Here is a 24,697-nt window from a genome sequence, read left to right on the forward strand (position 1 = left end):
CAGGACATGTTTGTGTGTTTCTGTAAACACTTGAACACTTCTTTTGATCACCAAGAATAAATTTTATTTCCCCATTTTACCAGTGTTATGCTCTCACACATTTCAAATGTACATAACAGAACTGCTATATCTGGCATTTAACAAAGCAGTCTTACTGGAAATTAGTGCAGTGGAATGTGATCGGGATCCTGTGGGAGGAAGTGTTCAGCATGGCTGTCATGCATCGCAGATTGTAGAAACGATCTGAACACGTCTGAGACGGACACCGCGCTCAGAGCACCGGATTGCAGCTCAGTTTGCATATGCTCAAGTTTTCCATTTTTCCGAATAAATGCTTACACAACAACTCAAATGTCAAACTAATCTCAAAATTGAACTCATAGCGTATTAAAGATGACTATATTAATACGTATCTGAATCTGCACGCCTCAGATGACAAACATGTAACAGATGAGAAAAAGAAAACTGAACTTTAAATAATATTAGAACTGCAAAATAGGCACATATGGCAGAAAATACACAGCTTTGATGTTAACAGTAAATTTTGTTCATTACACAAGATTCGAGGGGTCAGCTAGAAAAACAAAAGTGTTAAAACAATCATTCTCTGTGATCACAAAGTGCACTCAGTCAATGTGAAAGAAAAGCAATCAACGTAAACAGACACCACAACAAGTTGATTCAGTTCAGCCTCGTTTTGCAAACTTAAGAGTCGCTTTGTGTTGACGTTGGGTTTTGCAAGCACTGTGTCCCATTTTTCACCGACCGCAGCATGCTGATGTGAAGGTAAACAGCTGATAATGGATTTCGACTGCCTGAGGTGAAAAATAAAGTACACCAAATAACCTAATATGCACACAGTTGTTGTAGTTTACTTCCTTTGTAGCACTGTGTTTAAAAAAAACAAAGAAAGAAAAAAAAACAACTGCAACAACTATGAAGCAGCTGTTGCAGGTTTGTTTAAGCAACCACATACAGCAGACTAGACCTAGACACGTGACTTGTTATAGCAAAGCGTACACACATTACACTGACTGCGCATGAGTGTAATCAGAGGAACACAATCAATACCAGTCAAAGAAAGTACAACATGACTGCAAAGGAAAAAGGTTTCAGCAGGCCTCCAGCCCAGGAGTCAGTTTAGGGGGTGGGGGCGAGTCTGAGAGCAGAAAGTCTGTCAGGTTGTGGTTGTGTTTAAATGCTATAGGTTCCCCCATTTCTCCGGAGGCGGAAACTGTTCTAGACTGCCGCTCTCGCTGTGCTCCTGCTCTCCCATGGTGAAGGTTAATCTGTACTGCAGCTTCACTTTCTCCTGAGACACAAACACATGCAGAGAGAGGCTAAGTATGACAGCTTGGATTAATGCTCTGGGACAAGAGGAATGACAGGCTCCTTGACCTTCCCATCAGATGACGGGATTCAAATGGACCCATTATGCTTTTCCTTATTTTCTGTCACATCTGTAGTTTTTGTTAAAATTCATTAATCATGGGCATGAATGTCAAAATAATTTTGGGATAGGAATTTCTTTTAACTTCTTGTTTTTAAAAGGCTAAAAAGTGGAATGCTGTACAAAAAGAACAGTCCAAAGAAATAATTAAATGGGGTACAGCCCAGTGCAGAGTTGCTTTCAAGCTTGTGTTTAATTCTGCTTTCTCATTAAATTAAGTTGGGGCTTCATTTTTCTAGATCTGTAATTCTTTTTTCCAACCTTGGCCAAGATAATCAGCACTGAAAATATGCTGCACTTATCTATTGCTGAACAGTTTAAAGGCTCTTTTTTTCTGGCCTTTGCTCAGCCAGACATCACAAGGACATTTCTATCTATTCTGTGAAATATCCGGACCTACCTTGTTTGGATTTGCTAGCAGCAAGATCTGTGTGACAGCAGCAGGAGGGAGGATGGGGTTAAAAGCGGGGAGCTCCGTCCCTGACGGGGGCTGCAGCTTCACGGCCATCGTCTGCAGTTGATAAATAAAAACAACATTAGGTTTTGTTTTGTTTCTCTCTCTTTTTTTTTTTTTTTAACTGAGACACTAAATCAGCAGCTGTGGATCTCATTTACTCCATCTGACAGAGGGGACAAAGGCCTTGGACTATATCAGTGCTGACCTTTGGAGCAGTAGTCTGGAAGTTTATGTTGGTGACAGGCACAGGGGCTGACGAAAGCATGGAGATAATCACCACCAGAACATCGGGTCGAGACAGAGGAGAGTCGCGAGCGAAGTGAAAGAGAACCCGCAGACTGTGGCTGTCAAACACAGTTACAGGTAACAGACTACCTGCAGAAAGACAGGAAAGAAAGGAAATTAGTTCATCATATACCCAAAACACTCAAAACCAAACAAGCTTCCTTGGTATAAAACCAATAAGTGATCTCGTTTACTTACTGGGCTTAATGGATTCTAAGGGTACAAAAACGTCAGTCAGAGAAACGTCTGCAGAAGAAGCCTCAGTGTGAGAGGGAGACACATCCAGCAGTGTGGCTTTAAGGCTGGGCTGGGAGTTGGGAACAGGTGCAGGAGGTTCAGCGGTAAAAGCTGGAATTGGATTTGGAGCGATGTTTGTCCCGGTCTTGTTCTGGAGGTCTCTCAGAGTCGGTTTAGACTGCTGCTTGTCCCTTAGAGAAGAAGAATGAGCAACTCTGCGTCAACTTTTGCTCTGAGCTCTTAAATGATTTTGATCTGCTTTTTCCAGAAACGGTAGTTTAACCAACTCCTGACTCAATGTTGATGCTGTCCAAACTACAAAACTACAAAAGTATTATGGCCATCTAGAAGCCTTTTCCTATGAATTCAGCAAAAATGTGATCGTGCTCAAATCCTGTTAGGTACCATTTGACCTGCAGGCCCTCTGGAGGTAGAGACTGCTGCAGCAGGGTTTTTCCCAGCAGGTCCAGTTCATCCAAGGCAGAGTTCCCAGGAGTGGAGCCAGATGAAAGAGGCTGAGAGTGGGGAGGCGGATCTGGACTCAAAAGGAGACTGGGCGCAGTTGCGATATCTGTATCTATGCTGTCAGAGGACTGAAAGTTTAAAAAAATAAATAAATAGAAAAAATGAGTACAGGAAAAAAATATGAGAGCTTCACAGATGCAATAATAGATTTTCTCCACCGCTCACCTGGAACGAGTCCCATGCGGTGGAGTCCTCAGGCTGTGAGGCGGGGTTAGAGGTGTGTGTTCCTTCACTTAAACCTGTGTGAGGTGCAAAGTGTTGTAGTATTTAGGAACAAAAGTTTTCTTTCCCTCAGTTTCCATTCAGGACTCTGAGATTTAAGTTGTATGCTACATACGCCTGTCTGACGTGTTTTATTACCAAGCGACATGAGTTCGTCATCAAGGAGACTAATCCCCATGTCCCCATGTGAGGGAGGGTTTAGGCTGTCTGTGGGAGTGGGAAACTCTGGGAAGGAAGGCGGCGACTGTGGTGACGTGTCCAATCCTGACAGATCTAGCAGCGCTGTGCCTCCTCCTGTGAGAAATCCATCAGTACTGTTGATCCTTCACTAAAAGATTCTTTTAGACAGCTCATTGTAACACAGTAAAATCTTTTTGGCTTCTTTAGTGTTCAAAGCTTCACCCACCGGTTTGTTTCTGTGTGTTTAATGTGTTGTTTCCATTTACAATCTCCCCTTTCACCTGCTGCTTGTACAGGTTGATGACTTGAGTCAGGCTGTCGTTGGCCTGCAGGATCTCCGCTGAGGAAAGATGACAAAGTGCTCATCCTTATCACTGGATTTAATCAGAATCGCCTGTCTCTGTTAGAAAGACTGCTCATAAACTGTTGAACCAAAAAAGAAAAATAAATTCATGCGCTAATAGAAACCATCACTTTATTTCTTTAAAAAAAAGAAATACTATGAGAGAGATTTTTTTAGACCATCTATAGGTCACCCTTGTTCTTGAAAAAGCAAGAACACTTCTCCATTCCTCTGAGATCCGACCTCACTGTCCAGGGTTGTGTGGTCAAAAACTCCACTTCTCTCTTTCCTAGACATCTCTACACCTCCACAATTATGTCATCTGGACCAACTCTTCATAGTTGCCCTCACTTCCTCCTCTCTGTCTCCCATTTTCTACATTCATCAGCTCCTCAAAGTACTCCTTCCATCTTCTCAACACACTCTTCACTTGTTAGGACATTTCCCTTAACCTGACTCACACCCTTTCCAGGTCGATCGCTCCGTCCAGTCAGTCGGTACAAACCTTTTTTCTCATTCCACAGTGTCCAGCCTCTTATACAACTCACTACAAACATTTGTCCCTGTGTCTACTTTCCTCACTTTTTCTTTGGTAGCTTCCTTTGAAAAATTTCCCTTACTTCCTCATTCCATCACCATTCCCTCACTTTTCATTCCATCCATCACTTGAGTGATATGATAGTGGAAAAAAAGGAGAGAGCTCCTATTCAGTGGCAGATGAATAATAACTAAGCTCACCCAGAGCCTCGTCGTTGTCCTCCGTGTCACTTGCCAGTCTGAACAGTGTTGGCCTCATTTTCTCACAGCGCTGATACAGGTCCTGACCACACAGCACACACGCCACGTTAAAAAATACTTTAAATGGAGATGGCTTCAGGTTGATTTACAGTGTGATCTTTTGATTTAAAGCATCTGTCTTTTTCTCACCTGAATGAGTTCAGCATTGCTCTGATCCGTAGCCGTGCTGTCGTAGTCCTGCAGAAGCTGGGTCAGTAAAGTGACGCTCTCCTTTACCTCCTGAATGGCATTCACCCGCTTTGACACCTTCTCTGCACGCCTCTGATCCTAAAACCAACGAGACACAAACTCACAAACTGCACACATACCGGGTTTTGGCCAAAAGCAAGTGCACATGTAGGAAACAGTCATGAACAGACCAAACTGTGGTGACCTGTAACACAACAAACACAGCCAGAGGCAGTAAAGCAAGAGCGCAGCAAGGTCAGGGAGAAATCAGTTCAGGTTCATGGATGAGAGCAAAGACTAATTCCTGTTAGACATGAAATGAGTACAAAAGACGGAAACACCCACAGGGCAATTTCCCAATTTCCTCTTTCAGTTATTGCTCCGCTCTGAGTGCACCATTTTACTCCTGTTCCTAAAAATCACACATCGCTGCACCGAATGAATGTGGTGAAGAAAATAGGAAGGAAAAGGAAAGAGTGTTTACCTCTTGGACCATTTCCTTAATGAGTTTGTTGGCGGCTTTGAGGTCTTCGGGGTGCGAGCTGTTCAATAGGCGAGACAACATCTGACAAAGTAGAAAGTCAGAGTTCACATGAGGAAGAACATCAGATGCTAGTTCATCACATCTACATAACTCATTCATATATTTTAGTACGAAAGTCCTTACTTTGGATTTCTCTTCATCTTCAAAAATAGCATTCTTGGGTCTGGGTGGAGGAAGGTTGAGTAGCTTGTCAGGTGGCAGCTCAGGATCTTGTTTAACAATACCTGATTAACAAGCAGAGAACATGAAGGTTTTGAGTTATTTAAATGTGTCTAATCATTTTCATTAGTTGATTTACCTCATCTGTTACAACGTAAGGCATTTTATCCACGTGGGCCTATTACTTTAATTTTCAGCTCCAAATGTTCAACTCTATTACAGCATCTTCATCTTCAAGTTCAGCATAATTACTCTTTAAAAATGGGTTTTGACAGGATTCATCAAATGACAGATCGACTCTTACCTTGTTTTTTCAGCATTTGATAAGCGTCTGAAATCTTGGCTTCATCTGGTAACGCCAAAGTCCAGCTATAGATCAACTCCAAAACTTTTATCTTAACTGGCTCAGGGGACCGTGTTCCAAGGTACTAAATTGGAGATGAAACCCAGGTCATTTGCACAAAAAGCTCAACAACAAGAGAGAAGGAAAAAAAAGACCTGTATCAAAGAGGCACAGACACAAAGAGACCTAAAGTCCTACCTTGGGAGAAACAACTTTGATGAGTTCATTGAGAAAACGGAATTTGCCCACTTCACTGTGAAACCTTTTCCCGCAGTTTTTCATACAAGTCTCCAGGACCTTGAAATTGAAGGGTAGGAAAAAAAAAAATCTAAAAATGGCAAAAGCTGAAACTAAAGCATCTGAAAATAACTGAACAGATCCTGATTCTGATCTGAACTTACAAGTAATGCCTGCATGGCCTCCCACTCTTGTGGAGACTGGATCTTGTGGGCCAGGAGCCTGGTGGCCAGCTGCGGTCTATGAACATGTCACATTTTTGGGGGTGGTTTATTTAAAATAAATGATGCATAAAATTATTCAAAATTCTAAAATGACTGCTGACAAAAGCTCTTTCCTAAACAAACAAAAACAACAACAACAACAAAAAAATCTGTGCTCAATTTCTATTACCCTTGCCATTTTCAAAAACAACTAGAAATTGGCATAATATATGTGTTGATATAGCTACAGTTACCAATGTTGTAGAAGAAAAACTGTCCTTTTGTAGAAAAGATGAACATATCTCTGAAGACATGATCACAAGGCTCAGTAAGACTATAATTATGTAATGATGTGTAAATAATGTCTTGGCCCTGGGGCCAGCTCTTACCCCTCCAACTCATTGTTGAGCTGGTCACAGAAGGCATGGATGCTACTCCAGTCTGTGTCTCTGTTTAGTGGATTTGTGGCTCTGTCTGAAATGGGATATCACATAAAAATGTATAAATGTTACCAACCTTTCCGAATCTTATTATTTTTTATGCTTAAATGCTTATGTTTTCGGATTTTGTTACTGCGAGTTGTTATAATGTCCTAGTATCTTCCTTCAGTTAATTACACCCATATAAAACTAATGAAATATAAGCACAGCGACACAGCCTAAATATAGCCGCCAAAATGCCTCTAAAACGCTTCTTTGTGGCAGTTTAAGTAAACATTACAACCTTTATTAATCATTTTTGGACGTTTATGCTATGTTCATAAAAGAACTACAAATATTTAACATACTGGCCACGGAGTGCATGAGGTCTTTCACTAAACATAAAGGTTGTCTTGTCGAAATATAATGTACAAAACTTGGACTAAGCAGGCTAGAAGTGTATCCCAGCATGTCATCAAGCAGACTACATGGGACAGGTGCTAACTGAGTGTAAGGTTAGCTAGCTTGCTGTCGACAGTCACAGTCGTGTCAGTGTCTTCTCCAGCTTTTCCACGAAGTCACAGGTTTGCTTTAATCACAGTCTATCCTATGTGAATGCAAATTCTGGGTCCCACGATCTTGCCCCCAGCATCCCGGTTTAGCTATAGAGTCGTAAATCCAAAGCCAGCATGTCTGTGCTGTGTTGACAGCTGGAAGGTAGAGCTCCGCAGCTAGGTTAGCATCCTGGGTGTTACGGCAGGGTCCGAGTCCCCTCTAACGGGACAAACGCAGCTACGGTGAGTTTTCATGTCATCTACAACAACTCACGGATAGTAACTTCTCAGTGTCGGGGTCCCCGGACAACACGGGCGCAGGAGAATAAGTTTAAAACACTCACTGATACGTGACTCCAAACTCTCTGCATCGGGAGGCGCAGCCATAACTGCGAGATTTATGTGGTGCCTCGATCTCGCGAGAAGTGGATGGACACGTAGAAAACAGAGTTGAATGACATAGAAAGCACTACGATATTTGTAATACATCAAGTAAAGGATCTATCTCATCTGTATTTTATATATATATATATATCTATATCTCTATATATCTATATATAGCTATATATAGATATATCTATATATATATATAGTAAAATTAATAATATTTGGTATGTGGTATGCAATACATAATTCTGACTACAGTGGGGCAAAAAAGTATTTAGTCAGCTACCGATTGTGCAAGTTCCCCCACCTAAAATGATGACTGAGGTCAGTAATTTGCACCAGAGGTACACTTCAACTGTGAGAGACAGAATGTGGAAAAAAAAAAATAAAAAAATAAAAAAAAAAAATCCATGAATCCACATGGTAGGATTTGTAAAGAATTTATTCGTAAATCAGGGTGGAAAATAAGTATTTGGTCAATAACAAAAATACAACTCAATACTTTGTAACATAACCTTTGTTGACAATAACAGAGGTCAAACGTTTACTATAGGTCTTTACCAGGTTTGCACACACAGTAGCTGGTATTTTGGCCCATTCCTCCATGCAGATCTTCTCGAGAGCAGTGATGTTTTGGGGCTGTCGCCGAGCAACACGGACTTTCAACTCCCGCCACAGATTTTCTATGGGGTTAAGGTCTGGAGACTGGCTAGGCCACTCCAGGACTTTCAAATGCTTCTTACGGAGCCACTCCTTTGTTGCCCGGGCGGTGTGTTTTGAATCATTGTCATGTTGGAAGACCCAGCCTCGTTTCATCTTCAAAGTTCTCACTGATGGAAGGAGGTTTTGGCTCAAAATCTCACGATACATGGCCCCATTCATTCTGTCCTTAACACGGATCAGTCGTCCTGTCCCCTTGGCAGAAAAACAGCCCCATAGCATGATGTTTCCACCCCCATGCTTCACAGTAGGTATGGTGTTCTTGGGATGCAACTCAGTATTCTTCTTCCTCCAAACACGACGAGTTGAGTTTATACCAAAAAGTTCTACTTTGGTTTCATCTGACCACATGACATTCTCCCAATCCTCTGCTGTATCATCCATGTGCTCTCTGGCAAACTTCAGACGGGCCTGGACATGCACTGGCTTCAGCAGCGGAAAACGTCTGGCACTGCGGGATTTTATTCCCTGCCATTGTAGTGTGTTACTGATGGTGACCTTTGTTACTTTGGTCCCAGCTCTCTGCAGGTCATTCACCAGGTCCCCCCGTGTGGTTCTGGGATCTTTGCTCACCGTTCTCATGATCATTTTGACCCCACGGGATAAGATCTTGCGTGGAGCCCCAGATCGAGGGAGATTATCAGTGGTCTTGTATGTCTTCCATTTTCTGATGATTGCTCCCAGTTGGTTTTTCACACCAAGCTGCTTGCCTATTGTAGATTCACTCTTCCCAGTCTGGTGCAGGTCTACAATACTTTTCCTGGTGTCCTTCGAAAGCTCTTTGGTCTTGGTCATGGCGGAGTTTGGAGTCTGACTGTTTGAGGCTGTGGACAGGTGTCTTTTATACAGATGATGAGTTCAAATAGGTGCCATTCATACAGGTAACGAGTGGGGGACAGAAAAGCTTCTTACAGAAGACGTTACAGGTCTGTGAGAGCCAGAGATTCTCCTTGTTTGAGGTGACCAAATACTTATTTTCCACCCTGATTTACGAATAAATAATTTACAAATCCTACCATGTGGATTCATGGATTTTTTTTTTCACATTCTGTCTCTCACAGTTGAAGTGTACCTCTGGTGCAAATTACTGACCTCTGTCATCATTTTAAGTGGGGGAACTTGCACAATCGGTGGCTGACTAAATACTTTTTTGCCCCACTGTTTATCAAATAATTCATATATTAAAATATTGCTCTATTTCACATCAAAACGTCCGTTCAAACACAATAAATTAAAATTTTCACTTTATTTCTGAATGAAATTACAAAGTCTATTTGCATAATAGATTGTATCAAAGTATTTTAAAATATTTTTTATAATTTGAATACGAACCTTTCTAGTAAAGTAATTTTCATAGGACAAAGAGCTCGTGTGAAGAACATACCGGAAGTTGCGTTCCCTCAAACCAAAGCATTAAAAAAAATAAGCCTAACCTTTCACTTAGATGTTTATTTATTTATTTACGTTAGGTTTACACACTTTTCCTCTTACTTTCTTTTTTTCAACAATACCAACTCATGTGACTGAGTATCTATTTGTGGTCCGAGACTAAGGAAAGCTTCTCTTCCATAAAAAAATTGGGGCGGGGAAAGTAGTAAAAGTGGATTGGAATAAGCAAAAAAAGGCACGGCCATTTTTGAATCGTTCTGTCAAGTTTGCACCCGGACAATAAACTTATAATTACAAACCTTTTCTTCCTAATTATAGAGTGGCGGCAAGAACAGCTCTGTGTCTCCCTCCAGTGGCAGCTATTAGGCATTTCATAGATTGTGGAGCACAACTGCAGAGCTAATAACTGGACTAAGTTTAAAATATCAGCCCCGTGTAACAGACCAGAGGTCTGGCAGTGTTTCTCTAACAGTTCGCTTCACTTCAGGGGCTCGGTGCATCTTTGCGGTGGAGGAAATAGCATCGAGCTGAAACGAGTAGGAGACTTGTGGTCGTGGTTTGAAACGCTGGAGCAATGCGCGGTCGCTTTACTTGCCTTTGTTTATATTTGACAAAAACAACACGAAAGGGGGGGAAAACATAAACTTCCTTCCTTCCTGCTCTTGCTGCTTCGCCACCACGACGTGCAAGTCTGGCCGCAGAGAAATAGTTGCAAAGGTAGATGCTTTGCTTCCTGTTTCCTCCGAAAAAAAAAAGCCAGACCTGCACCACTTGTATCTGATCTCTCCGACTCTGACACGGTGCCATGTTCTGCTTGCTCCCTGCCCACTTGTGAAAAGTTGCACGAGAAATGGCATCACCGAGAGTTTTGCTGGAGTGGTGCCGCGTCACATGCGCCACTTATCCCGACGTGGAAATAACTAACATGTCAACCTCATTCACAGATGGACTTGCGTTCTGTGCTATCATCCACAAACACCGCCCTGACCTCATGTGAGTAATGCCATATGTTAACAGAGCTGTCATGGCTGTGCGGAGTGAAGTGTGCCTTGCTTCTGACTTTCTAACTCCAGTTTACCCCTATCTGTTTCTGTTTAATCAGAAACAGAGGGGCTCGTGTGCACTTTGGTTAATCTGCATCTCTTTTTAACCCTTTTTTTGTCCAGTCTCATTGGCCTGAAATCGGTTAATTTGGTTTATTTGACACTGAACCACTCCTCTGGAATCATCTCATCTCTGATCTTTTAATGCTTTTTGCTTCTATTGTATTTAGAAAAGTTCATTATGTAGTTAATCATCAACTTTGTCGCTCATTTATTGTTTTTGGGTTTTTTTTGTTTGTTTGTTTGTTTGTTTGTTTGTTTTGTTTTTAATTGAATCTCTCCAATTTCTTCACTTTACTCCAGAGACTTCAGGTCCCTCTCCAAAGATAATGCTTATGAAAATAACAAGCTGGTGAGTTTCTGATTGGAAACAAGAACGAAAGCATCCCGCATCTTTGTTTCGGTTTATTCACTTTCATTCCCTGTTTCTCGCCTGTGGGCCTGCAGGCGTTTGAGATAGCAGAAACAAAGCTGGGTATCCCTGCCTTCCTGCATCCGAAGGATATGATTTCCACCAAGGCGCCCGATCGTTTAAGCGTCATCTCCTACCTTGCTCAGTACTACTGCTTCTTCAATGGGAAGTCTTCGGGTGCGTTTAAGATAATCTGCCTGTTGTAGCCCTTAATTTTATGTTGTTGTTTTTATAGATGCTAGCATAAATTTTCAGGCTGAGGTTTGCTGTCCTGCTCAAACATATACAGTTGAATTAATATTTTGGATGCAGTGTTATCCCTCACTCTTCAGGTCAGGTGAATGAAATCAGACTGGCCCGTCCTCAAAGAAACAGTGCATGCACGGTGATTTGCGTGTCTTATCTTGACTTTACAGCAGGTCCTGCCAAATTGTGGTCATTGCACGGCACTTCCTCACACAGCCTCTCGAAGAGCAAAACTTACCATCATCCAAAGAGCATGAAGGTGAATGTTCACAGGCTATTTTGGTTCTGATTTAGTCATCTCTGTGGTTGTCACTTGAGCGACTGGTTTCTCTTCTGTTTTCAGAGCTTGACTGACAGCAAAACCAGTCGAGAGGAAAATGTTTCTGATGCGAGGCCGCAGACTGTGTGCAGTTTGTGTTTGAAGCCCGTGCACCTAATACAGAGGCATTTAATAGATGGAAAAGTTTACCACCGCAGCTGTTTCAGGTAACAGAAGGTCACAATGCTGTGCAAAAGTGTTAAGCCACCTCGAGGTTTCTTTATATTTTGTTTCCATGGAGCCAGAATTTCTTGTCACTTTTTAAAAGTGGTCTTGAGCAATAGTTTTTCAGTTTCTTTGGTCATTGGCTGCTTTTTTGCTCATTTTTAGTAAAGTCCTTGTAGCTGTTTTTCTTTTTTGTTTTTTTAATTTCATGGTTAAACTGCTCAACACTGGCCTATGAGTCATTCCAGCATAAAAACTCCACCCAAATTAACGGATGAAACAGTGTTGTGTTTGCGCATCACACACTACTTGGTGAAGAACCAGTTTTAAATTGTATATTTAGGCACTTTGTTACTAGCATCCTGTGGCAAAGGTACGTCATTATTTCCCATTTATTTAGCTGAATCTACCAACAACAACAAAATGCCAGAGATAGAAAAGTTTGCAGGCATGAAATAGTATTTTTGCACAGTTTAGAAAGAGTTATTAGTTGAAAACTAGACATATCTCGGCATGGTGTGCAGTAGGTTTGAGGAAACTGGACAGGTGTGTGACATAAAAAATACATTAAAGACCCAATAAACTATCTACAGTATGAAAAGTATCTAAAAGCCATGGACTTCAGAAATGGGGAAAAAATCCATCCACCTGAAACAGGATCTGAGACATACTTTTGGACCTTCAGTTGCTCCATCTAATGCTCCGTAAAGCTTCATCACAAATGGTCTCGGTGGACGAGTATCTGTCAAAAAGCCATTCTTAAGGAAGGATAGAAAAACAAACAATAGAACACTAACAGTCATGGATTGGCCTCCCAGAGCCTGGACCTCAACATTATTGAAGCAGTGCAGGATCATCTTGACAGAGAACTGAACAAAAGAAGAGCTTTGAATGTCCTTGAGAAAGCCTGGAGCACTATTCCTGTTTGCATGTTCCAATAAATCTCACTGCCTGTTTCCCACTTTCCTAGCAAAATACGAAGAAATGAGATCAGGCTCAATTCTTCTGAAAAGTACTGTAATACAGTAATATCTGATCATATTTGACACTCTTGATTCAGTAGATCTGGTAGATTTAGATTTCTCTTTTGTATTTCAGGTGCAAAGTGTGCCATGCAACTCTTTTACCACAGTCTTACACGCAGGGAAGTGACGCTGGCTCCTTGATCTGCGCTTACCATGCGACAAACAGTAAAGGTACTCACGTCGACGTCAGCAGGCAAACTGGATCTCAAAGTAAACTTCAGACAGTTTGTTATTCTCTGGGTGGACAGCCTATCACCAGCGTCCCTAACTACACAAAGAAAACCGAGTCACAGGACACACTGAGTTGCAAGACAGCAGAAACAGGCGGGACAGAAAGGATAGATGGAAGGACTCGTCCTGTTCCAGCACCAAGGCGGATTTCTGTAGGCCCTGTTCCTGCAGCCAGGATCAGAAGTTCACAGACTGTAAATAGCTCCCCTGCTGCAGGTAAACGGGCACACTTGTTTTCTTGTAGCTGTTCAGTCGTAATTATTACATTCCTGCTTTCTGCGTGTATTCTGGTCTTATATCTGTTTCTCTGTTAAGACATAATCATTATGTGTTTTGTTTTCCTCACTCTTTCTCTCTGCAGGTGGTTTATCCAGTCCAAGCAAATGTGCAGCCAGTCCGCCTCAAGGGTAAGTGTGACAAAAACAACCTGTTCATCGCTTCCTTTTGGCACGCACTTGTCTTTTCTCATGCATCTTTCCTGATTTGTATCTAATTATTTATTAAATGCTGAAAAACGAATTGTCACATTTGCCAATAAAAATATGAACCCAGACCTGATTTAATATTGGCCAGGGTGCTTTTCAAGGTTCTTACCTTGGAGCTCTTTAGCATTTTGGGAAAGAAGAGGAAGTTCCAGGAGGCTAAATTGAGCGAGCAGTGAGCGTTAGTGTGGCCACATTAGTAAAAGTTTGCACTGACCTGGATTTGATCCTGGGTTACAAATTCTCAATGCACAAATCCGTCTGAAACGTGTCAGTCTCACAAAAACGTTGATGTTCCGGCTCTACACAGGTTTGAGGTATGTTCTGACATCACAGACACTCTTGGCTTAGGATCTAAAAACAACTACAATAGAGAGGCTTGAACAGATGACCTTGAAGGGGAGATGGGCCAAATTTGAATCAGATGTTTTCTTCCCTTTGTGGCCAAAGTCAACAGACTTAACAGCACATCGTGTGTTTTGAAATATAGGTGCAAAGTTTCTGTGGTGGAATTCAAATAAATAAAAGAAAATGCCCATTCATAAAATGGAACAAGAGATAAGGTCTTAATAACTGACTTTCTTCAATGTGTTTTTATATTCCAATACTCTATAGCACCAGCCCAGTCAGCGCTAGATCTAAAATGAAAAGCAGCCATCCATGGATGGCCCTCGTGCATCCGGGACCTTGGACACAGCTGCCTCCAGCTCCACCTCCACTTCCCACTTTTCGATCCAAATCTGCTTCTAACTTAGATGGGTCGTCCAAAAGACCCAAAGTTCCTGCTCCAAATCCTTTTGAAGATGTGCAGGAGGACGACTCTCAAAGCGAGGTTGCTAAATCTGAATCTGAAGACCAAAATAAGCCTTTTTTGGGAGCTACCCAGTCAGAGTGCAGCACCTTGGCATCGCAGGAGGCTGAAGAAAAAAAAGCTCTCCCACAGAAGAGCCCGGATCTCAGAGGGCGTGTTGACGTTGCAGAACCTGACCCAGTAAAAGAATTGACTGCAGATACTAACATAGAGAGACCTTGTGGTGAAAGAGGTGGAGATGGCGGTCAGATTGCTCCGTCAGATGTGACAGAAGCAGCAGGTCCGCGTCCCATTCCTGCATCAAGACAGAGTCGCATTTTACCCAGAAGTCTTTCTGTGCCAGCCATTGCGTCTGACCCTCGTTCTGCACCTGTCGGTGAAGCACAGACGGATGAAGCTGCCACATCGTGGCGAAGTAAGGTACGACAAGAGATCAGAGTTAACCAATAAAGGCCAAACATTAATGCGCGTTTCACGTTCTACCAGAGGACAGTCTCATATGGCGTTTCTTACAGTTTTCCATATTATATATTTTTTTTTTATTTTCAGCCTTCCTGTGAAAACGATCCTAAGGCTCAAAGACCCACATTATCCAAATCAAATACCGTTCAGGACCTCTCGCCTTGTCGGGGCCCCGCACCTGGCCATGGATTCCCACTCATCAAGAGAAAGGTACAACAGCTGGATTTAAAACAAACTCAAAGGCCACAAAATCTAATTCTGAGTCATTTCTAGATGTGCCTTTGTGTCATGTAGATGCAGACTCATTAAGATGAGACGTTTTGAGCAAACTGAGTAGTTTACCCAGAATAACAAGGTTTAGTCACTTTTTTTGGTGTGTGATTTATTTAAGAAATTATTTCTTTTTTGAAGTCTTCAGTTTTGGTGATATTTGTTGCTTGACAGGTGCAGACAGATCAGTGCACTTCCCCAGAAGAGCTGCAGGTGCAGATGAGAGAAGTGGATCAACATCTGGAGACACTGGAGGGAAAAGGAGTGGAACTGGAGAGGAACCTGAGAGGCTGCAAAAATGGTTCGTACTAAATAAAATAATTTATTGGCACAAAATTCTCAATATTGTGAAGCCGCTTTGTGTAAATACCATTACATTGACACTTCCTGCTTTTTTATTTCAGATAAACAGGAGGAACAAATGCTAATGGAGTGGTTCTGTCTTATCCACGAGCGGCATGTTCTGATGTGCCACGACACGGAGCTGGTTCATCTGTAAGCGTTTTTTCACTTGTGCGGCTTTTCTTTTTTTCCGTGTTTTCTGAGCATCGTAAACACATGTGTAATTTTTATTTCTCAGGACAAAGCAGAAAAAGCTGGAGGACAGGCAGACCGACGTGGAGTACGACCTCCGGTGTCTCTTTAATAAACCGGGTTAGTATGTAGCTCTGTGCATTGTTCAGTCACTTTTATCACCCACTGTATTTGACATTAACGGGAATTACTGATCTGTAAATAATTCAGGGATCAATATTATTTTATCCAAGGTTCTGTAGGCGTGATGAAAGGTCTTTAGCAGAAAGTTGACATAACTGCCATCAGACTTTTGCGTGTCAGGGGTGATTTGTGACAGCATGGCTGAAAGGGTGAAAAGGAATGTTTACAAGCCGAGACCTGCTGCAACACGGTTCAGAGATATAGTTAGAGGGTTTAGACGTGTAGAATCTTTATGATCATGTAAGAAAAGTACAGTGAAATTGTATGCAGTCCTATTTAGTGCACAGAAGGCAATCTAACTATCTCAATCAGTGTGTGTTTGAATGTGTATGTATGTCTGTGTGTGTCATTATTATTGCACTGTTGTTCACAGCTGTGAATACTGGTTGCACGGGTTAGTGAAAGGAGGCAAACTCTTCAGTGTTCATTTATTAGTTCTGGGAGATGTGCTGTTTTTCAAGTCTGTTTGCCTTGTTCCAACTGCACCGCCTCCCTGAGGGTAACAGCCAGGATGTGTGATGTGCCCATCAGGATACTGTGGGCTTTACTGTGGCACCAGGACCTGTAGAGGTCCTAGAGAGAGGAGCACAGCCGGTGATTTTCCGTGCTGCGCTGATGACCCTCTGGAGTGTTTCCTGAGCAGCGCAGCTTGCAAACCACACCAGGAAACAGTTCCGCCTGTACACTTTAAGCTCCTTGGCTAGGGAATTGTTTTTCAGGAAACCTCAGGGAGTGAAGTCGCCACTGTGCCGTCTTGATCAGCACAGTTGTGTAGGTTTTCCAGGTTAAATCATCATCCAGATGCAGGCGCAGAAACTTCAGTCACTACACAGTCCCTGCTGATGTGATAGGCTAAGGGTCTGTTTCTCCAGAAGTCCATTATTTCCTTAGTTTTTGTGGTGTTGAGGAGCACTTTGTTTTTCCACAGAGAGGACAAAGACTGATGGTCTAAGAAGAAGACCACAGACAAAATTCATGGGTGTAGTGAAGGAAGAAATGAGTGTTAATGAGGCAGATGAGACACTGCGGTGCTAAAGGGAGCAGCTGGAAAGAAGAATAGATGATGATCCTAAAAGAAGGAAAGAAGACCCAGTTAAACAAACGTGACATAGTAATAGACTTGGTCATTTATTGGTTTGGGAAAGTGATCTAGTTTTGGCCACTGTGAGGGAACAGAGTCTGAGATTTCACTAACCTTTGTTCCTCTGTGACCTCCCGCGCTACAACACACCCACTGCTGTGGAGGGTAACAATGCTCCAGCATTTCCTCCATTTGAAAACTCGCTACTGTAAGTCTAGACTGGTGGAAGTCCAAACAGTTTAGAGATGGTTTTGTGAACTTTTCAAGCCTGATGAGAAACAGAAACACCAGCTCACACTTGACTGTTACGTCTGTCACTGAAAACACTTGTTTCTAATCACATATTTGAATTACCAGTTAATCTTAGAGGGTCACATACTTTTGCCATTCACAGACTGGTAAGTAACACTGGATCCTGACATGCTTTTTGATTCTAAATGGTGCAACAAGAACAAGAAACACTACAAGAAGGCTCTGAGTTGACTCTTAAAAGGCACTGAAATGAATTAATGTTTCTATAAGAATATTGTTGCTATCCTATCAGTGGAATCCAATGGAGATCGCTGATTTGTTAAATGAAATCTCATTGTGTTGAACTTTCATTGTCATCATCTGCACACACAGACAAGAACTGGAGTCAGGAGGATCGAGATAAAGAGAAGAAGCTGATGGATGAGCTGGTCACCATCATTGAACAGAGGAACCACATCATCAGCTGCCTGGATCAGGACAGACAGAGGTACTTAAGGAAAAAAAATCAATTATGCTTTTGCATTGTACATTTTATCTGAGTGCAACTTTGTTTTTCTGATTAGGGAGAGAGAAAATAACGTGCTTTGGGAAGATGTAATGAACAAAGGTAAGATAACGAGCCTTCTAATAAAAGCTCTTTGGTACTGTTTTGTATCTTCTGTTTTGCCTGTATGACGAAGGCAGAAAGAAATTGATTCGTTGGATCACAAATAATGCTCTATGTCAATGTTTGCTTACTGCTTAATGTTTGTTTTGCTGCTCTTTCGTCTCTTCTCAGACTTCCAGAAAGAAGGATTAAAAGAGCTAAGGAAGCCCAAAAAAGATTTCAAGCCTACAAAAGTACTAAAAATCCTGAACCACAAAGAAGAAAGCACGAAGAACTCTGTGGATAAAAAGAGTTGAAGAAGTGTCAGAAGCTCTCATTGTTCATGTGTGAACAGTATGAAATATGCACTTATTAAGTACATGCTTACTAATTATGTGTTAAAGCCCAGCTCAGTAACATCACCAAACAATTTGTATTGTTCTCAGTTGGCACGATATATGCATTATTATTAATGTGTTTTTTCACTCTAAAAATTATCATCATCTTATTTTTTATGGTATTGTATGATCACATACTCGTGGGGTTTTTTAAGTGTGCAATAAATCTCATGTGTTAAGTACTGTCTGTAGTGCATTTGAATTCAAAACAACAGACAAAAAATATTTAATATACATGCACAATGTACCTGTTAACACACCAGTAATGTAGGATTATGTTCATTCTCAATTTTGCAGTGTTTTTTTTTTCTTCACTATGATTTTAAGTAAAAGGAAAATAATAAAGAGCAGAGGCTGAAAATACTTGGTGACTCAAAATATGAGTCTTAATTTGTGGTTCTAGTAGATCTTATTCTGAAAGTTTGTTTGACGTCTGAAAATTAATGAAAAAGGGAGAAAAACGTGTTGGCTGTCAAGTCTAAACGAAACCCAGGTTAAATTGCATTTAATCAGAATCAGAATACTTTATTGATCCCTGGGGGAAATTATTTTTTGTTGTGCTCCATTATAAACCAACATAAACATAAACCAACATTAAGACAAGATAGACAATATGCTAACTAAGAATAGTACAATATATACATACATAAGTCACTCATAAATAAATAGCTGGAAAAGAAACGTGTAGTTGTAGCAGTAACCAGTGTGTTAAGTGGATGCGTTGTACAGGGAGATGGCCACAGGCAGGAAAGATTTCCTGTGTCGTTCAGTGGTGCTGAACGACAGCAGCTGCATTTATGTTAACAAAGAAAATTATCTGTTTCTCATAGTTTCAAACAAAAAGAATGTTTTCCTGTATTAATACTGTTGTATTTTATTTCGCAGTAAAATTAAGGGTCATAAAAAGCTACAGGCTCATTGACAGGACTGCAAAAAATAAAGAGAGAAAAAGACAGAAATACCGCTCGTACGACAAATGGCGAATTTTATTTATTTATTTAAATTACAACAATCAACTTTTTTGTTGTTTGTTTTTTGGGGATTTAAAAACAATAAATAAATGTAATTGTACTGGAGTACAAGTGGAAAGAAAGTTCCTTTTCCTGTTTTTCATCCGGAATATTTTCCAGCGCACCAAACCACCGGAAGTTTAAGCTTCGTAGCGTTCATGTGGGTCCGTGTTAACAACAAAGTGTGTTGACTTTCTTCTACGGTTTGAGTAATATTTTACGTAAATTTTAGGTTAAAACATGTCCGACAACGAAGATAAGTAAGTAATGATGACACTTTGATGAAATTCATATTAAAATGCTTGTTTCTTTATTATAACTCGGCGCGAACTAGCATTGTAGCTAACGCGGTTAGCCACACTGCTAAGTGCTCTGTATAAACTTATTGACAATTTGCTGTCTTTAGAATCTATTTATTGTCTTTTAAAAACAAAACTTTGTGTCAAATTTGCAGCTTCGATGATGGAGATTTTGATGATGCCGAGGAGGATGAGGGATTAGATGATCTCGAAAACGCGGAAGACGTAAGTTGATGATTCTCTTAACTGGACAGCACAGACACTGCTTTGCTTTTGTTGTTTGTCGTCAGTTTTATTTTAGCACTACTGATCGCTGCCTTTGTATCATGTTTATTGTCGGTTGTTTTCTGGTGAATAGGATGACCAGGAGAACGTGCAGATCCTGCCCGCGGGAGAGGGCCAGCAGGCAAACCAGAAGAGGATCACAACTCCGTACATGACCAAATACGAGAGGGCCAGAGTGCTGGGGACACGAGCCCTCCAGATAGCGTGAGTGTTTCTTCATTGTCATTTACGGCTTCACGGTTAGGTTTAAGGTTAATCATGCTGGAGGTGTTGACGTTCCACGTCCAACTGATACAGAGGTTATGTTTCCCACACCAGTCTGCCGATATTCAAGAAAACCTGACATAGGAGTTTCCACTTTTGTGTTTATGAGAGCAAAGCATTTCATAACTGTCAGAGTGGGTCGTAAGGCACCACAGTCGGTGAGAGTGAGATGTTGAAAATATTCGTCCACACTTCTTTGGTCCTTTTGTCAAGTTTTGTCATTGAATATAGAACTATGCTGAAAGGTAATGTAAAAGAGTACTGCAGTATTTGAGTGCATCTGACTTTCTGGTATAGTACATTGTGTTACTTTGTCTTTTGTAGGAGCAAAGGTAAGGACTATGAATAATTGAGTGAAGCTGGTGCACTTAATGTCATGTTAATATAAAATTATTTAGCACCAGAAATATCAGTTTACCTGTGATTAGAGTTCATGTTTTGCAGATGATAGTTGGATTCACGTGAGCACCTTCTGATCTTAACCTTAGTGAGATTAATGGGTTAGCAAGGTAAGACGAGGCTAAAGCCAGCGTTTTCAGTGTCACAAAGATGGCTTTCCTTTGACCTGGCCAGATCACCACAGTAACTTATGCTAAATACACAACCTGGTCAGCAACATGTTGTGGTTAAAGTTTTAGTTTAAAATCTTATTTATTTATTTATTTTATTATTTATTTATTTATTGTCATTGTCAAGAACAATGAAATTGCGTTTGGGGCTTCCATACAACCCAAAAAAAGAAGAAAATAATAAATACCCCTTAAAACCCAAGTGTACATATTTAACCCAGTGTGACTTCAATGCAATAAGACAATCCTTAGCAATAATCATTCAGAAGTGCCACATTTTTACTGATTTTTTTTAATTTTTTATTTCCAGTAGCCTGTAAATGTGATATAGATTCTCTGCTGAAGTGAGATGTTTTGTAAATGCTACCTGTAGAACTTAAAAATGTCTCTAATGCTCACTCGACCCATTCTGCGCTAAAGGAGAGTCAAACATCGTGTCAGACGCCCCCTTTCTTATATGTGAGCACACAAAGAGCCTGAGTTAACAAAAACAGTTCTGTGATGACACCTGTCATCTTTGACTGGGGTTTTAGGTTTTGTCAAGCCAGATAGTGCAGGGAAACCTAGCTATGTTGAACTTAATTTGTAGTATATGCCTCTCATTTACCTTCTACAAACCATTTCAATTTTTAAAAAAGAGAAAGGAAACTCTGCGGCACAAAGTAAAGCACAATCAAAAATGACTTGCTTCCTCTTAAGGCACTTCCACCTGTCAGTGATTAATCCAGACTTCCTTAAATACTAACCCTCAATTATCTAAAAGAAGAAAACATGGTGTTTGTAGACTGAGCATTGAAAAAAGGCTCTAACACTGTACTGATGTGGTTTACCTGCTGACTTGTCTCCAACAGGATGTGTGCTCCAGTTATGGTGGAGCTGGAGGGAGAAACAGACCCGCTGCAGATAGCTATGAAAGAACTAAAGTAAGCCATAATTTTCTTTGATGACTTTTTGTCATTTCTCTTTTTCATGTGTGAGTGACATTATTTAAAGAGCAGGTGACTGTAACAGTATCTCTGTCTTTTTGTCCTCACTGACAGGAGCAGAAAGATCCCCATCATCATCCGCAGGTACCTTCCCGATGGGAGTTACGAGGACTGGGGTTGCGACGAGCTCATCATAACTGATTAAACATCTTATGAAGCAGTCTACGCTGACAGATCAGCCTAAGCTGCTTCACAGCCACCACCCTAACTGGTTTTACAGCTACACAAACCCAGTGGAGGAGTCTCCTTCACGCCCACTCCCAGATCCAGTCGCTGTAATTCTCCAGTGACTGTAAACATGAGGTGTACTGCATAAGACTACTTAAAGACTCAAAATAATGCAAAACAAATTAGTATGCTGTTTATAGTTCATAATCCTGTGAACTTACTTATTGTTTTCCCCTCTAACTATTTGTTTAGTGTTCATCACAACCCAGCTCATTTTTTCGTCTTTCTTTTATCTGGTACCCACTGAACTCAATTGTTTTAGCGGCTGCAATGCTTCTAAGAGCCACAAGGGGGAGATATATCTCAGTCAAACACTTAAGTTTTATAAAGGAATCCTGTATTATGAAGTATTTGTGTTTTTGAAAAGAGGTGATTGTAGTGAAATTACAGTTTTATTGTTATAAATAAAGATTTTTGTATAAAGAGTTTGATTTATGTTACTTACACTATGAAATGTAAACAGAGGTTTACAATGAGGGTGAAGTTACACTCTCTGGGTTCATAAGTCATAAAGACTTAGGAATCCTACTGCAACAAGCACTAAATGCACACATTACTGTAGTAGATCGATAGATAACAGTAAGAATCCTCACTTCCGACAGTGGGTGTTGATGTTTACACGGAGAAGTATTGTCACAGTCATGATGCATGGTGTGTGTGGCTCCCCCCGCCCCACTCCATAAACACAAAGCAGCCAAACAGTCAGTGTATTGTTTTAGGAGAAATGGGTTGTTGCCCGGGCAGAGAGACGGCGAGTGAATGCGGGAAGACAGAGAGAAAGTTTGTGAGAAAGCAGATTAAAGGATTTCATGTAGGAGGCAGTGTGTGATGATACTCTAGTAAATAGGCGAGCGGATTATATGTTGCTTGTGTGTGTGTTTGTGGGAGCTCCGTGACATGTATGTAAAGACAGAACTGATTTGAAAGGAAAAAAAAAATGCAGCTGGTAATAAAACTGATGAAGAAACTCGTCTTTTTTCTTCTGTAGTCGACTTAAAGCAAAGGCGTGTCGGTCACTGTGACCTCTGAGCATCAGCAGGCAGGAGCCAGTTGGCGCTGGTATTAGTAATTATGTGTAAAATGTGTGAAAAACTGCTTTAATCTATGAGTCTTTTGATTGGAGGAGACGGCGCCTCGGGGTGATGCTGCGCTTCTTTCATGGGCTGGAGAGGGTGGCTCGTGATGCTCACCAGCACCAACACAGGGAGGCCAATATCAGGTCGCCTCCAGCAGAGGGAATGACTACAATCTCCCGAGACCTTCGCTGGATCAGGAACTTCCACCTCCTACTTGATTTGTTTGTCATTTGTCTGATTTGTTTTTCAGTCCTTTACAACATGACTTCTCTTATTGCTTTCCTAGATATACGCTGACTGGCCACTGTATTAGGTACACTTGTTCACCTGCTCATTATCACAAATATTGAATCAGCCAATCACATGGCAGCAACTCATTGCATTCAGGCATGCAGACGTGGTGAAGATGACCTGCTGGAGTTCAAACTCAGCTTCAGAATGAGGACGAAAGGTGATGTAAGTGACTTTGAGTGAGGCGTGGTTGTTGGCGTTAGGCAGGCTGGTCTGAGTATTTCAGAAACTGTTGATCTGCTGGGATTTTCCCACGCACCCATCTCTAGGGGATACAGAGGAGAATGGCCAGAGGTGAGAGGCAAGCTGAGAGGAATGTGGCAAAAGCTAAAAAAACACTTAACCAACTAAAGTCTGAATGCACACCAGAAGACCACACCTGTGCCACTAGTCTCAACTTAGAAAAGAAAACTGAGGCTACAATTTGCACAGCTCATAAAAAAGTGTTTCCTGATTTCTCCTGTGATATTCTGATTGGATGATCAGAATTTGATATAATAAAAAAAATATAAAAAGAACATTTAAAAAAGGTGATGTAATCGCATGGTGGTTATTTTCTTTGCAGCTTTTAGGCCCGTTTGAGCACTAAGCCTACCTGAGTAGTGTTGCTGAACATTTCCTTTCCTTTGTGGATGGAGATAAAAGGATTGGACATGTTATCATGACAGGATAATATACCATGTCAAAAAGCTCAAATCATCTTGATGGTTTCTAAGTTTATAAGATACCTTTATTAGTCCCACGAGTGGGAAATTTCATGTTAAATATGTACTTAAATGGCCTCCTCAGTCAACAGATCACCATCCAGTATAGCTTCGTTTGGATGTGGTGAAACAGGAGATTCACATTATGGATGTGCAGCTGACACATCTGCCGCAGCTGTGTGATGCTGTCATGTCAACATGGACCAGAATCTCAGAGGAACATCTCAGGAAGGTCCAACCCTGTACTAACAAATTGAACTGCATTTTACTTCCTTTGATCAGCAGTGGTCATCTCATAGCTGCAACACAACTGAGTCTCATCTCCCTTTCTTTCACCTGTTGCACCCTCCCAAACTTTCATTTGATTCTCTATAATTGATTTCTTTTATACTTGATCAGTAGATTGGATTATCACAGGCTGATCTATTACTGCACTCTGGAGTTTCTCCTCTGGTTCTTCATTTGCGTTTGTCAGTTTGGTCGTATCAGCACAGAGCCTTTGTTCTATTTTTTCATGGATCATCAGAGCGGACCGTGCCACCTCCTTTCACATCTCAGGCGAAGGAGATTATGAACAGAATGTGCTCAGCTAACGTTTCATTGCCTGCGAGAATCAAATAAAGCCTTTTGAGCAGTATCTCAACAGTCACCTGTCTGACACCTGCTTTGACATTCATTTGACACAAAATCCCATAACTCTGTCTATATCTTCTCCTTTTCATTATTTGAATCCCATTTCAGCTTCTATCTGATTTTTTTTTTTTTGTACTAGGATGGGGTGAGTGTTGGGGACGCTTAGATAGCG

At 41.1% G+C, this 24,697-nt stretch overlaps 3 protein-coding genes across 6 annotated transcripts; 2 read left to right on the plus strand and 1 right to left on the minus strand.

Moving 5' to 3' along the window:
* Positions 1 to 41: 41 nt before the first annotated feature.
* LOC113021179 (ADP-ribosylation factor-binding protein GGA1-like) lies at positions 42 to 7,591 on the minus strand. 2 transcript variants are annotated; one of them, XM_026165670.2, is made up of 17 exons: positions 7,469 to 7,591; positions 6,541 to 6,625; positions 6,113 to 6,188; positions 5,910 to 6,008; positions 5,673 to 5,796; positions 5,333 to 5,433; positions 5,150 to 5,230; positions 4,627 to 4,764; positions 4,438 to 4,519; positions 3,583 to 3,696; positions 3,315 to 3,470; positions 3,120 to 3,193; positions 2,835 to 3,022; positions 2,391 to 2,620; positions 2,113 to 2,282; positions 1,851 to 1,961; positions 42 to 1,312 (listed from the first exon to the last, which is right to left on the minus strand). In XM_026165670.2, the coding sequence occupies exons 1-17, from the start codon at positions 7,509 to 7,511 to the stop codon at positions 1,202 to 1,204; spliced, it is 1,983 nt and encodes a 660-aa protein (XP_026021455.1). In that variant the 5' UTR covers positions 7,512 to 7,591; the 3' UTR covers positions 42 to 1,201. The 2 variants fall into 2 exon arrangements, with proteins under 2 accessions (XP_026021455.1, XP_080156561.1); XM_080300435.1 differs by having other exon boundaries at positions 7,399 to 7,531.
* A 1,976-nt stretch (positions 7,592 to 9,567) lies between these two features.
* LOC113021181 (MICAL-like protein 1) lies at positions 9,568 to 18,359 on the plus strand. Of its 3 annotated transcripts, XM_080300434.1 has the most exons (16): positions 9,952 to 10,337; positions 10,565 to 10,613; positions 11,027 to 11,075; positions 11,171 to 11,312; positions 11,552 to 11,640; positions 11,725 to 11,867; positions 12,964 to 13,337; positions 13,483 to 13,528; positions 14,219 to 14,834; positions 14,964 to 15,086; positions 15,321 to 15,447; positions 15,551 to 15,641; positions 15,727 to 15,800; positions 17,569 to 17,683; positions 17,760 to 17,803; positions 17,975 to 18,359. In XM_080300434.1, the coding sequence occupies exons 4-16, from the start codon at positions 11,228 to 11,230 to the stop codon at positions 18,097 to 18,099; spliced, it is 2,052 nt and encodes a 683-aa protein (XP_080156560.1). In that variant the 5' UTR covers positions 9,952 to 10,337; positions 10,565 to 10,613; positions 11,027 to 11,075; positions 11,171 to 11,227; the 3' UTR covers positions 18,100 to 18,359. The 3 variants fall into 3 exon arrangements, with proteins under 3 accessions (XP_026021457.2, XP_026021459.2, XP_080156560.1); XM_026165672.2 differs by having other exon boundaries at positions 9,568 to 10,613; XM_026165674.2 differs by having other exon boundaries at positions 9,568 to 10,613; positions 11,555 to 11,640.
* A 930-nt stretch (positions 18,360 to 19,289) lies between these two features.
* polr2f (RNA polymerase II, I and III subunit F) lies at positions 19,290 to 22,246 on the plus strand. Its single transcript, XM_026163731.2, has 5 exons — positions 19,290 to 19,450; positions 19,645 to 19,714; positions 19,848 to 19,978; positions 21,459 to 21,530; positions 21,648 to 22,246. The coding sequence occupies exons 1-5, from the start codon at positions 19,431 to 19,433 to the stop codon at positions 21,736 to 21,738; spliced, it is 384 nt and encodes a 127-aa protein (XP_026019516.1). The 5' UTR covers positions 19,290 to 19,430; the 3' UTR covers positions 21,739 to 22,246.
* Positions 22,247 to 24,697: the final 2,451 nt, after the last annotated feature.

This window comes from Astatotilapia calliptera, chromosome 4, assembly GCF_964374335.1.
Source record: "Astatotilapia calliptera chromosome 4, fAstCal68.1, whole genome shotgun sequence".
NCBI lineage: Eukaryota > Metazoa > Chordata > Actinopteri > Cichliformes > Cichlidae > Astatotilapia > Astatotilapia calliptera.